The sequence below is a fragment of the Rana temporaria genome, chromosome 3 (genome assembly GCF_905171775.1).
Source record: "Rana temporaria chromosome 3, aRanTem1.1, whole genome shotgun sequence".
Lineage (NCBI taxonomy): Eukaryota > Metazoa > Chordata > Amphibia > Anura > Ranidae > Rana > Rana temporaria.
In genome coordinates this window covers 87,909,928-87,923,675 of record NC_053491.1, presented here as the reverse complement: position 1 = coordinate 87,923,675, position 13,748 = coordinate 87,909,928, and the positions used below count along the sequence as shown (strand labels likewise).

The 13,748-nt window shown below is 43.4% G+C and overlaps 1 protein-coding gene across 1 annotated transcript in view; it reads left to right on the top strand.

Moving 5' to 3' along the window:
- The window catches only part of LOC120931443 (mucin-3A-like), a 53,099-nt gene that overhangs the window by 23,758 nt on the left and 15,593 nt on the right, over positions 1-13,748 (top strand). The window contains exons 9-11 of the mRNA XM_040342881.1: positions 1,244-1,299; positions 6,184-6,338; positions 7,677-7,786. Of these exons, the coding sequence (XP_040198815.1) occupies positions 1,244-1,299; positions 6,184-6,338; positions 7,677-7,786 (321 nt within the window). The remainder of the gene's footprint in view (positions 1-1,243; positions 1,300-6,183; positions 6,339-7,676; positions 7,787-13,748) is intronic.

Below are 13,748 nucleotides of genomic sequence, written 5' to 3'. Positions count from 1 at the left end.
ATACCTCCTTTTTGGAAAGAGGAAAATGAATACCACACGTAAGCACTTAAAATATTAGACTTTTCTGTGCTTTTACTTGCAGTTTTTAGGTTGGTTACAAGATTTTATCAAGTCCTCTTCTACCTTTATCCTGTGCTTGGGTCCTCCTAGTATCCCAATAAAAACCTTTTTTTTTTTTAACATATTTTTCTTTTTTTTCCCTGGTGCCCTTCACTCAGTATTGGGTCAGCAGGTGACTTTTTTTTAAAATTGGGTACTTACTAGCCCATGGAGTCCAGTGCGATCTTCTCACTGCTGCTGGATCCTTAGCACTACCATCTTTTATTTGGGAGCCAGCTGTAACTTCTTAAAGAATCGCAACCAAAACCCCACTATGAATGTGCAAGATCGCATAGCCCAGGGATCGACAAATCCCGGTCGCCATGGCGACTAGAAATAGGGTCCTGACGACTTGGCCTTTTTTTGTGAGCTGGCGCCATCTGGTGGTGAGCCGTTGGTATTACAAGTTACCACCAGATGTGTAAGCTGGCGCCATCTGGTGGTGGCCGTTGGTATTACAAGTTAAGCATTACAAGTTAAACAGCAATTCTAATGTAATTTTTCACTATTTTCACTGCCATCTTCCCTCTAATTGGAACCCCCCAAACATTATATATATTTTTTTATCCTAACACCCTAGAGAATAAAATGGCGATCGTTGCAATACTTTCTGTCACACCGTATTTGCGCAGCGGTCTTACAAGCGATACCTCACGTGTGGTTTGAACACCGTTTACATATGCGGTCGCTGCTCACGTATGTGTTCGCTTCTGCGCGCGAGCTCGTCGGGACGGGGGCGCGTTTTCTGGCTCCTAGATTCCAAGCAAATTTGTCAACCCCTGGCATAGCCCATGGAGACCGGTCCTCATATTTATTTTTAATCATTAACAGGCGCCCATATTCTTTCAGCATAAATTGTAAATGGCTACCTCCTGGAGCTTGTGTAATTTTCTCACAATTTTTTTTATTATTATTTATTTATTATTGCACCTTTATGACCTTTTTAAAAAACAAAAACAAAATTCAAATTCTGCAGTGTTTCAGCAGATGGGCCAGTACTACAGTAAATTAAGAAAATTAATTGGGAACGCAAAGCCGTATAAATGCTGAAAATGTGTGTGCTACAAGGATTTTAGTTTTTTCAAATTACAAACGTTTTTTCTTTTGCAGTTTTAGATGTTAAGATTTTCTTTCTCCTCTGTAGATCGAGTTGGCATTGTATGACAAAAGTCTCCTCCAGGTGGTGGTCCGGGAATTCTCGTAAGTTCCAATATTTTTTTTAAAGCAGTCTATCTCGTATCTTAATGTCGATGGAATCTTTGCTTCGAGGTCTCAGGGAATTAAAGTTGTGTGTTTGTTTTTTTTGTTTTTTAATTTAATTTTTTTATTTCAAACCTACTGCAGCAAAACTGACATTTACAAAAGAGAAAAAGGCTCCCCTCTGAACCATACCATACAACGTGCCCCCAAAGTGGGGAATGGTACCTTGCCAGCATCTTGTTGTCCATGTGGATGTGGGCAAGGACACACACACACACACACCCACCCTTTTAAAAGAGAAGTATGGGATATTTTTTTATTTTATCCCATACTCATACTTGAGTGGATGCATCATCGGTCCGATGATGCATCTGTCCCCCGCCACCTCTTCACTGAGAACTGAGCCACCAAACACTGCAGATTGCTCGGTTCTCACCTCCCCAAGAAGAGAGCTGCTGACTGTCAATCGGCAGCTCTCCTGGTTTGCTCCTCTGCACTCAACTGGAGAGCTGAGCTGTGGAGGGGCGGGGAGTGGCCGTCTCAGCGGCTTGCTGAGAGGCTAAGACTGCTATTGGTCCAGGCACCTGGCAGATCCAGAGTTGGGATGATGCAGTGCCTGGACAGATCTTGGTGACGTCAGCAGAGAGCGCACTTCAGACCGCTCTCTGGTAAAAACGGGTCACAGGAGTGCAAAACTAATTTGAAATTCATACCAGGCCATTGTTGAATGCTTCAACTTGTGCTGCAGCCGGAGTCCTATCTCAACCAAACGCCTGTTTCGTTTGGCTGTTCGCTGAACTCCGACCTTTTAAGATTCAAATTGAACACTGATTCGGTCCAAAACTGAAGCTCATCCTTGATGATTGGCGAATTGTAAGAAGTTTTAAATAAAAAGGGGAAGTTGCCTAAAGCAGGGGACGTACCTTTGGGTCAGTGGCTAGTGAGTCACTGGGTAGTATCCGAGCCAGATGCGCGCGCACACACAGGTTACATATGCTGCGATCGTTGGAGTGAGAGCAATAATTCTAGCACTCAACCTCCTCTAACTCTAGATACTCTAGAGAACTCTTGCTCGCCCAGGTCCTGCTCTCCCGACACTACTCTGCTTCTATTGGATCAAATTGCAGATTGCAACATCTGATGGTCCAGTCATCCAAGGTTTCGTGATCCGACCTACAGCTATGTGCCGATCGGACCTATCAAGAACACACACCAGGCAGGCTGTATGTATGTTCAAGCAGGACACTCTTTAATGCCAGCATTCAGTTGGTTATATACAGTTTACAAGCTAATCATTAATCAAAGAACAATGAAATCTCCACCCCCTTTTCACACACTGGGGCTTCCATACAGATTATAGGTAGACACTCTGGTGCCGACCCTGACAAGATACTGAAGTTTGGCGCCATTCCATGAGTGTGCACAATTTTAAAGTGTGACATGTTGGGTATCTATTTGCTTGGTGCAACATCTTTCACATTATACAAAAAAATCGGGTTATCGATTAGTGTTTTCATTTGTTTTTTATTGCGTTTGAAAAATGTGGTGTGTGGTGTGTGTGTGTGTGTGTGTGTGTGTGTGTGTGTGTCGCCTGTGTACTTTTCAGTACAGGTGCTATGTCGAATTTAGTTGGGGGATGAGTTGCCTTGCTCTCATCTGTGTTATGTTAAAATGGGTTCTGTCAGTCCTGGGCTGTCCTGTGGTGTCAGAATGTGTTCCAAGGATACCTTACCATTTTTGGATAGCAGGTGGCTCCAGAGGGGTCCAGGCGGAGCGCCTTTCTCCAGCAGCCAATGATAGGAGTGTTTCCTTCGCGGGGCATCCTCGGGGAGGGTATTTCTGTGACGGACGCCATTGTGTGGGGTTTTTTCGCCTGTTCCAGGTGCGGCACCTACCTTTTAGGGTGTGCGCACACCACTGGCCCCGGCGATATGACCTGCCGGGGCGCACGTGCCACGCGGAGTTCCTGACTCTGGGCCCTTATGGCCCGGAGCGACTGATGCTGCCAAGGGGCCCCAGTTACTTAGTGGGTCCCCCACCTCTTATTGAGAAGATCCCAAGCGAGTTGTGCTGTTCGGTGGGGAGTCGGTCTGAGGTGAACCCGGAGGCAGGTGATCCAATAGGGCTCAGACGATCCATCAGGGATCTGGGTGACCGGACACGGACAGGTTGTATGCTGCAAACTGTCAGTCGGTGACCCCAAGCTAACAAGTCTACCTGAGGAAGATTCAGGCGAAATTGTGTTTACTGGGAGGATTCGCTCTATCGTCCATGTTCATGAGTATTGGGCCTGTGGCAGAGGTTTCACTGCAAACCTAAATCTTACTAGAGCCAAGTCGGTGGCAGAGACTTGTTCCTTCCCAGAGGTTCTAAGTGACACCCTGGCTGCCAGGCCTGTGAGAGGGATCTGTCCAGGGGCACTACACCCAGTCTGGCTGGAGTGGCGACGAAGCAAAAGCTATTATCCTGAAGCAGGGCTTCTTCGCTTATCTAAAGGCCTGAATCTGCGAGTTCTCTCCTTTCACCAACCTATTCGATCTACCTTGAGTTTACTGTTGGTCGGTGTTGGACCAGTAATAAAAGCACAGAAAACGTCACCCTGCTATCTGGACATTCCGTCATTCGCTCTCCTCACCATCCTCTCCATCATCCCCAGACACATCACAGGTAACATAATAGCGCTGTCCCAAATCTAACCAGCGGCTCCTGAGATGGAAGCGCCACATACACATTTTATATATAATGTATACAAAATTTATGATTACATGTAGGAGAGAAGGGTCAGAATTGGCCTGGGTGGCAAGGGGTTGATTACCCTAAGTAATACACAAATCATTAGTGTATATTGTTTTTAAGGTGATTTACTATATTTTCAAAAACTGTACTGGCTTAACTGAGAAATTACTGAAGTCCTAACTCAACCCAGTAATTTCCCAGTAAACAGATAAATAATGAATTATGTTATAACCTATAATCACGCTAAATCATATATTTATATGCTATAACATTACCTTTTCAATGGCAGCAAATTCTCCCTCTTAACTGTGAAAAAAAACATGGGATTCTGGGTAAATCTTATACCCACAAACCCATATATTTCCTTGTAGTTGGAGGTCAGGGCTGGAAGCCTTTTTATTGGACAGCTGGGGCCAATGGTACTTTACCATTGGTCCAAGACTCCAAGCTGTCCATTGAGCTCAGTGCTTCTGACATGATTACTTGGATGAGTTCTCTTGGACCTTTTTCAGTCACTTCCCAGTCCCCGGCTGACGGTCTCCTCTGATACTCCTTCAAAACTCTGTCCCTCTTCACATGCCATTGGCAACAAGAGTGGTTGACCATCTGGAAACTTCCTCTCCCATGCCTCCTTGCAACGAACACTCTATCCAACAGACCCCCTGACACATGGCAAGGCTCTAACCCTCAGGTCTACACATCTGCTGCTGCTCCATAAACGCTGTCCCAGGCCGCAGCCCAGGTGGAAAGAACTCTGATCATCTGACCTTCTCGGAATAAATACCATCTCCCAGCAGTCTCGGAGGCCAAAGAATATATATAGTAAAACTTTGGATTACGAGCATAATTTGTTCCAGAAACATGCTTGTAATCCAAAGCACTCTTAGTCCAAATTTCCCCATAAGAAATAATGGAAACTCAGATGATTCTTTCCACATCCATTTATTCATAGGTCTTTCAGTTTATAGTCCATATAAAAAGATTATAGCAATGTGACCAAGTTGTGTAACCTTAAGATGTCCATCCACAAATGGAAGCCTCCACAAGGGGATTAGAAGCAAAATCCAGCAGGAGCTACAGGGTATGAAAGAGAAAAGAGGCGCCTCTAAGTGTAGCAATTTGTTGCTAAATGTTGTACCTTCATTAAATGTAACCATGTTGCTACACTTGAAGGTGCTTTTTTTCTTTTATACTGTTGTGACACAACGCTACTTGTATATCAAGACATCGCTTGTATATCAAGTCAAAATTAAAAATGGTGTGTGTGGAAAAAAAAAAAAGATGTGTGTGATAGATAATATTGTACACACTTATCGCCTGAAAACACTGTAATTCCTCACGCTGATGTCAAAGGTAACAGCGCCACCTATTGACGAAAGGGATAAATCGCAGTGGACCCCAGACTTGTGAGGCACCCATTTGATCCATAGACTACAAATTGGCCAGGCTAGCTAGCACAGCTACATTTTCTAGCAGTCCTGTTTAGGAAGGGTGCTACAACTGTATAAAGATTGATGCAGATGAGTGGCTGCCGAGATGCCCTATAACAAACCAGGGTCACCATTAAGACATTGTGGCTAATGCTTTCTATTTTTCACTAAAGAAAAGCACAGTGGCTAGGTCTATGAAACATTCAGATGGCCCTTGTACAGCTAGTAGTAGTTCTGAATATAGCCACGTGTTGACTAATATTTGCATAGTTCCCAACTGTCCCTGATTTGGAGCAATGCCCCTCTGTCCCTCATTCCTCCATGTGTCCCTCATTTTGGTCTGATCCATATAGTTGTGTATATAAAATGCACTTTTTATCTATCAAAAAGTGTTTCCCCACCTTTCATCCAATTTCTTTCTGCATTTGTAAATTACAAAAGCAATATAAAGGAATAGTAGTGGTAAAAAAAAGCACTTGTGGGTTTAACCAATCGTGTGTGTGTGTTTTATTTTTTTGTACAATTTCTCTTAAGGGGGGGCGTGACAAGGGGTGTGTCCTATGCCTATATACTTTTGCTGATAGGTGTCCCTCACTCCCATCTCAAAAAGTTGGTAGGTGTGCATTTGTATAACAGTAAGTGAAGACTGAGATGAATTAGTTTTGCATTTTGTGTGCAGTTGTGAACTTTTTTTTTTTTTTTTTTTCGTTTGCTTTAGTAGTGGCTCTGTAGTGTGCAAAGGGGACCTGATCTACCAGTTTCCAGCTCCTGGCAGTGGGGAAATATTACGACAATTTATTCGTGCTCTGACATCTGATGGCATGTTGGGGTCATCAACCTATAAAGTGGATTTCCAATCTGTAACCATTGGAGGTAAGGAACGTTTATTTTTGTGAACCTACCTCACCCTTTAAACAAGGATATGTTCTACAGAATACGAAAGATGTTATGGGCATGCACAGTACTGCTTTAACTAATATACAAAATTAATATTGGCTTTTGACATACTTTAGGCCCAGTTCACACTGATGGGCTGTGAATTTGGTCAGTTTTTTTTGTCCATTCTGAGGTGCGAATTTGCCGCGAATTTCAGGAGTGGGACATAGCTGCGATGTTCTAGCCAATGAAATCCTAGTGTAAAAAAAAAAGTTAACTTCCTGGTTTTTGTGGAGAATCGCATGTTGAAATTGGCACATATGTGAACCATCATTGCGATTCCACAACGATTTACACTGGGGTCTATGGAGACTAAATTCGCAACGCAGTAAAGTCGGACAAAACTTTTTTTTTTTTTTTCCGCATCGCATTCGTAGAGGAATTGCAACGCACGTAACTGAACGACCGTCATTGAAAACAATGGGCCAGATACGACGGCGTATCTCCTGATACGCCATTGTATCTGTTGTTCTATCTATGCGACTGATTCATAGAATCTGTTACGCATAGATGGTCCTAAGATCCGACAGGTGTAATTGAATTTTTCCCGTCGTTACGCCGGCGCAAGTCGTAGATTCCCGTCGCAAAGTTAAGCAATGTTTTTCATTGCTTAACTTTACACCAGCCATGTTAAAGTATGGCCGTCGTTCCCGAATTTTTTTTTTTCGGCATAAGTACGTTACGGACGTCGCGATTCACAAGCACGTCGGGGAAAAAAGCGAACGGAGCATGCGCAGTATGTCCAGCGCGGGAGCGCGCCTAATTTAAATGGTACCCGCCCCATTTGATGCGGGGGAGGCAGGCAGAGGACACTGCTATATGGGGGGCAGAGGGCACTACAGTGGAGGTGGATGGTGTGGGGGGGTTTTGGGGATGGAAGAGAATACTACTGTGGTGGTGAGTGATTTGAAGTGGGGCAGAAGACACTACTGTGACACACTATGGCTCGGTTCCCACTGCAGTGATGCGAGAACCCTGTTAATCCAGTACGTTTCCCGTATTGCATGTCTCCCACCGGTGGTTCACGCTGCCCTATGCAAATTGCTGGGGGTGTTTAATACAAATTTATTGACACCCCCAGATCAGTTTGCATATCGCAGTGTGAACTGTCAAGTCGGACAGAAATCTGATCGCATTGATGTAAACGCCCATGCAATCCGATTCTGGTGAGGTCCAAAAAAGACTCCTGCACGAGTGAGCAGAATGAGGCAGAAGTAACATTTTAATTCCTTTGAATATATTTGTTACACTGATTTATTGCTCTTTTCCTTCTAGATTCCACATCAAGCCCTTATGATGAATATACAAACTTTCCTGGCTATGCTGTGGCCATAATAGTGATGTGTGGACTAACCATCTTGCTTTTTCCCTTGCTGGTCTATGTGGTAAGTAATCATATTTTCAGCCACATATATTTTCCAACCGTTTCACCAATCTCTTTCCATTTTCTTAAGCGTGTGCTAGTCTGCAAGCCATTATCTAAGTTTTCATGCAATATCTCAATTCTGCATTGGACATAAAAGAACACTTGGGCATGCAGCCCTTTGTTGTATCCTACAATGTTGTAAGTTTTAAAGTGAACACCTGGCCAGAGTGTGGGTGGTCATGTATTTACTGCTTTACCTTGACAAACGGTAAATACTTCACTTTTTTTTTTTTTTTATTATGCACCCTCGCTGACATTTTTGTAGATGCAGGTAATCCTCAATACTTAAGAGAAGCAGTGAAGTCTTCCAAGTTAGGCCTCTGAGCACCTATATCTGTGTGCATCATCTTTATGTTCTACATTGAGGCCTGGTTCACACTAGTGCGTTGCTTTTTTGAGCTGCGTTGTCATTGCATAATTTCTCTAGAGGGTGTTCTGCAGATCAACTGCGGTTTAGCTGCAGATCAGGTGCGAATTTGGAGACCTGGGAGAAGTTCCGGGTGAGAGGAGAGTGGGGGAGAATTGTATTGAGCTGAATGAGAGAAATTCCTGCAGAGAACTGAACACATGTGCGAATTAGATGCGTACCCATAGAAGATAATGGGACTGAATTTGCACCTGAGCCGCACCGCAAGACATAAAAACCGAATGCGGTTTGGAGGCAATACGCAGTGCGGATGCATCGCACATATGTGAACCAGCCTCGTTGAAAACAATGTATTTTGAAATGTCCTGCGAATTAGATGCGGTTTAAACCGCACTCAATTCGCATAGGTGTGAACCTGGCCTAAAGATTGGAAGGCTGGCAGGGGGTCAAGTCACTGCTGAGAGCTGAATGGGGTGAGCAGTGCCTACAGATGGAGATCCATGGGAGCTTGTTTTAAAATGTATGTGAATACTTAAATGTCCATATTCTTGCCACATGTTTACTTCTAACTATGGTTGGAGTTTGAAGAGGGTCTGATTTATCAGAGGGGTTGAGGAAAAGGTGGGGAAATGGCAGTTGGACCACTTCTCACCCCTGGCAAAGTCTTGGGTCGGTTGTGTCTGCTGTATGTACTGTCTTTTTTAACCTGATCTAGCTGTCAATGGCCTTGACATCCAATTTCTCTTGGAGCCCATTCACATCTTTGTGCTGCTTCAACGAATGCACAGTATATTGCATGTTAAAGTGAACCCCATTATGCACCACTTGACAGGCAGGAGGACAAACCCATAACAATGATCAGAAACCTACACTTCTGCTTACAGTATGTTCGGTTTGTTTGTGCTGCTGCTTTTGGTATAAATTGATAAAGGACCGTGATTTGCAGACCAGTAAATTGTTTGCCAATCGCTTGGCTTCGGCACATCATGGACAGATTGTTGGGTGGGGGTGGTGAAGATCCAACTACTGTTGTACACATTGGTACCAATGACAAAGTTCAAGTAAGATGGACCATCCTAAAAAAATGATTTCAGGGACTCGGGTCGCTACATTGAAGAAAGGGACTTCCAGGGTGGTATTCTCAGAAATGCCACCTATACTACAAGCCACTCCAGAGAGGCATCAGGAGATTGGGGAGCTTAAGTGGCTGAGGAACTGGTAAAGGAAGGAGGGTTTTGGGTTTTTGGAAAACTGGGTTGACCTTTAAGTCGGTTACCGCCTCCACAGTAGGGATGGACTGCATCTAAATGGGGAGGGTGCCGCCCTGCTGGGGAAAAGGATGGCCAAAAGGTTAAAAACGTTTTAATAGGTTTAACTGTGGTCAACGTAACTGGATTACCAAAAACCAACACTTGTGGGCTGGTAGAATACTACTGCAGTCTTGGAACAAGTATGGATGAAACATTATGCAGCCATAAAAAAAGCCATGTTGTCTGATGCTAGGAGTCTGAACAAAATGCGGGAGCTGGAAATGCTGATATGAAGAGGATTTTGACTTGCTGGAGTAACAGACATGGTTTGCCAGCACATATGACTGCTTGCTGCTGTTCAGGGGTACTCCCTGTATCGAAGGGACAGGGGATGGGGGGCTGCGTGTTCATAAAGGGTGCTGGTGATTTTGACAGTGACCATGATGGATGACATTACTAATGGGGCAATGGAAGCCGAGGCATCCTTGTGGCTGGACTTCAAAGGGAAGATTCAAATAGAGGGGGTATGCTACAGGCCCCCCACCCTGAGGGACGTAGAGGCAACTAATCTCCTTTTACAGTTAGAAATGGCAGAGAGGCAGGACAATATAATCGTCATGGGGGACTCTATCCAGATATCAACTGAATATGGATGGGAATGCTTGCAATTTTTATGTGTCAGTTGGTGGATACCTCGACTAGAAACGAGGCTCTGCTATACTTGCTAATCACAAACCCAATGCTGATAGCGGATCCCAGGACAATTGTAGTCACTGAAAAGCAGATTTGAGGGTAAAATAAGTACAGTACATACAATTTTAGAACCGCAAACTTTACTAAACTGCACTCCATACTTTAAAGTGGTTAAGCCTCTCTAACCTGTATACACCATCAGTACTGCCTCCTATTGTAGTATGTGTAATTTATAAAAATAAATGCTGCAATTGCCTCATTTCACTGCTGAGATTGCGATCACATGGCTGCCCAGCTTTCTCCTTTCCTCCTCTAAAGGAAATAGTGGGCGGGGCTGAGATTTCCCTGCTGATAGTCTGGAAGGGAGGAGGAGAGAGCTGGCTGGTCATGTGATCGCAATCTTGGCTCTTAAATGTGGCATTTTACACTGATGATGGAGGCACGTAAACTGACCATGGTGTCAGGGCTCCGCAGCCATGATACACCATAGTCCGTTTACAGAGGTGTGAGGAGAAACGGTCAGGATCAGACAGGTTTTTTAGGTGTTACAGGGGGCTAAATAACACAGGACAAGCACTGGAATATAACATGCTTCAAAAGAGCAGGATCCGTTTTTTTTTTTTTTTTTTTTTATATATATGGGAAGATTTTTAAACAACAAAAAGTGGGAGTGCTTTAACCACTTGTCCCCGAGGACATCATATGACGTCCTCGACTTTGTGCGGTGATATCTGAATGATGCTTGCAGCTACAGATGCACATGTATCGTCGTGTGCGGTGTGTGCAACATTTCTAGCACCAGACCTCCTCTAACTCAAATAGTAACCTGTAAAAAAAAAATTAAAGCGTCGCCTATGGAGATTTTTTAGTACCGGAGTTTGGCGCCATTCCATGAGTGTGCAATTTTAAAGCGTGACATGTTTGGTATCTATTCGGCGTAACATTATCTTTCACATTATACAAAAAAATTGGGCTAACTTTACTGTTTTTATTTATTTTTTTCCAAAAAAAGGCGTTTGAAAAATGATTGTGCTAATACTGTGCGAGGGGGAAAAAAGTTGCAATGACCGCCGTTTTATTCCCGAGGGTATCTGCTAAAAAAAAATATAATGTTTGGGGGTTCTGATTAACTTTCTAGCAAAAAAATTGTTTTTTTTTTTTTTTTACATGAAGGATAGAAGTGCCAAAATAGGCCGGGTGGACAAGTGGTTAAGAACTTTTTTAGATAATGCCATTAGCCAGTGTATTCCAAAGGCAGAGTGCTTTTGCAGAAGGGGAGAGCGTAGGTCACACATTGGCCCTTCTAGCTAAAACCAACTCGACACCTTCTAGTATCTCTGCAGTTGGGGGGTGGGATATCCTCTCAAACATCCATAATATTGGATACATTTGTATCGTATTGTAAAGATCTATATAAATCAAAAAGAGGGGATCAAATGTTACAAATGGATGAGTTTCTAAGAGGAATAGGAACACCAGTTTTAACGGAGGAGGATAGAAGTGTTATAGAGGCTCCAATTACATTAGAGGAACTACAACAGGCAGTAAAGGGGATGTCGAACCAGAAGTCTCCAGGACCAGACGGCCTACCAGCGGAGATTTATAAACGATATGGTGAGGTGCTGCTCCTGGGAACTATTAAAAGTGCTGAACTGGGCAATAGAAGGGGGGAGGCTGCCTCCCTCGATGTCCAAAGCTACCATAATAGTGCTCCAGAAATAAGGAAAAAATCGGTTGGATACATCATCCTATAGACCGATATCACTGTTATGCTCAGATGTTAAAATATTGGCCAAGGTGTGGGCAGCTAGAATAAATAAATATATTCAGAAACTTGTACATCCGGATCAGTCCAGATTTATCCCGAATAGATCTACTAGTACCAACATCAGAAGGCTGTATTTGAATTAACAGACGCCAACTGAGAATACAGGAGACAGATCCATCTTATCCCTGGATGCCGCTAAGGCTTTTGATAGCCTAGAGTGGAAAGTATCTTTGGCACGTCTTGGAGAAATTTGGATTTGGTTCCGTTTTTTATTAGGTGGGTAAAAACACTTTATAACTCCCCAAGTGCAAAAATAAAAATTAACAATGAATACTCATTTAGGTTAAAAAAGGGGGACAAGAAAGGGATGCCCCCGGTCTCCCCCCCCCCCCCCCCCCTTTTTGCCTTGGCAATCGAGCCATTGGCAATTGCAATTAGAACTACGCAGGGCATACAAGGTTTTCAGAGAGGGGCAGGGGAGGAAAAAGGCTGCACTTTATGCGGATGATAGCCTGCTCTTCTTGGGGGATTCTACAACATCCTTTAAAAACGGCAGTGCAAACAGTGGAGGCATTTGGACGACTCTCGGGCCTGGTGATAAACTGGGAAAAGTTGATACTTTTGCCAGTGGACCCAGCAGGCAACGCTGTTTGGGCAGGAATCCCCCAATTTAAAAATGGGGGAGAAAATGGATTATCTGGGAATAGTGGTAACGCGAGACCCAGATCAATACATAAGTAACAATTTAGAGCCACTTCTAGCCAAGTTTAAACGTAAAGCTGATATTTGGGGATGACTTCCCCTATCGGTGGCCGGACAAAGTAACCTTAAGATGATTTGGATGCCACAACTGCTCTACGTGCTCCATAACTCTCCAGTATGAATAGATCAAGCATGGTTTAAAAAGATGGAGACCCTTTTCGGGGACTTGATTTGGAAAAAGGGAAAGGCGAGGATCAGTCTCCAAACGTTACAACTACCAACAAATAAGGGAGGTTTGGCTGTCCCACACCCTTATAGCTATTTTCTAGCGGCACAATTACAGCATCTGGGGGGAGGCAGCATAGGAGGAGGGAGTACTAGTGGGAAAATTATGTTAATGGAGTCCCCACATAAATCTATAATGGAAACCCTGGAGGCCGATTCCTTTCCTGTTAAGAATCCAACATTAAGGATGGTTGAAAGAATATGGCAGGCAGGAAAACTAGCTCTGGGCTATAAGGGACTAACGGAATACTCCCCACTTAGCTAAATTTTCCTGCAGGTGTTTATTTCCCAATGAGGAAATTAAAAGAATGGGAAAAGTTAGGTATAACTAGATTGGTGCACTTGTATGCAGGTAATACATTAAAATCTTTTTCAGAATCAAGTAGAGAATATGCTATTCCAAACTCCTTGTTCTATACCTACCTGCAGACCAGACACGCCCTTCATGCCCAATTTAAGGCGCAGCCAGTGAGATGGCAAAAAATTTCCCATTTTCAAAGGCTAATTAACCACTTGCTTACTGGGCACTTAAACCACCTTCGTTCCCGGAGCAATTTTCAGCTTTCAGCACTCTCACACTTTGAATGTTAATTACTCAGTCATACAACATTGTATCCAAATGAATTTTTTGTCCTTTTTTTCATAGAAACAGAGCTTTCTTTTGGTGGTATTTGATCACCTCTCGACTTTTTATTTTTTGCGCTATAAATGAAAAAAGGCGGAAAATTTTGAAAAAAAATGAATTTTTCTTAGTTTATGCGATAAAATTTAGCAAAATATTAATTTTTCTTCATAAATTTTGGCCACAATTTATACTGCTACATGTCTTTGGTAAAAATAACCCAAATTAGTGGAT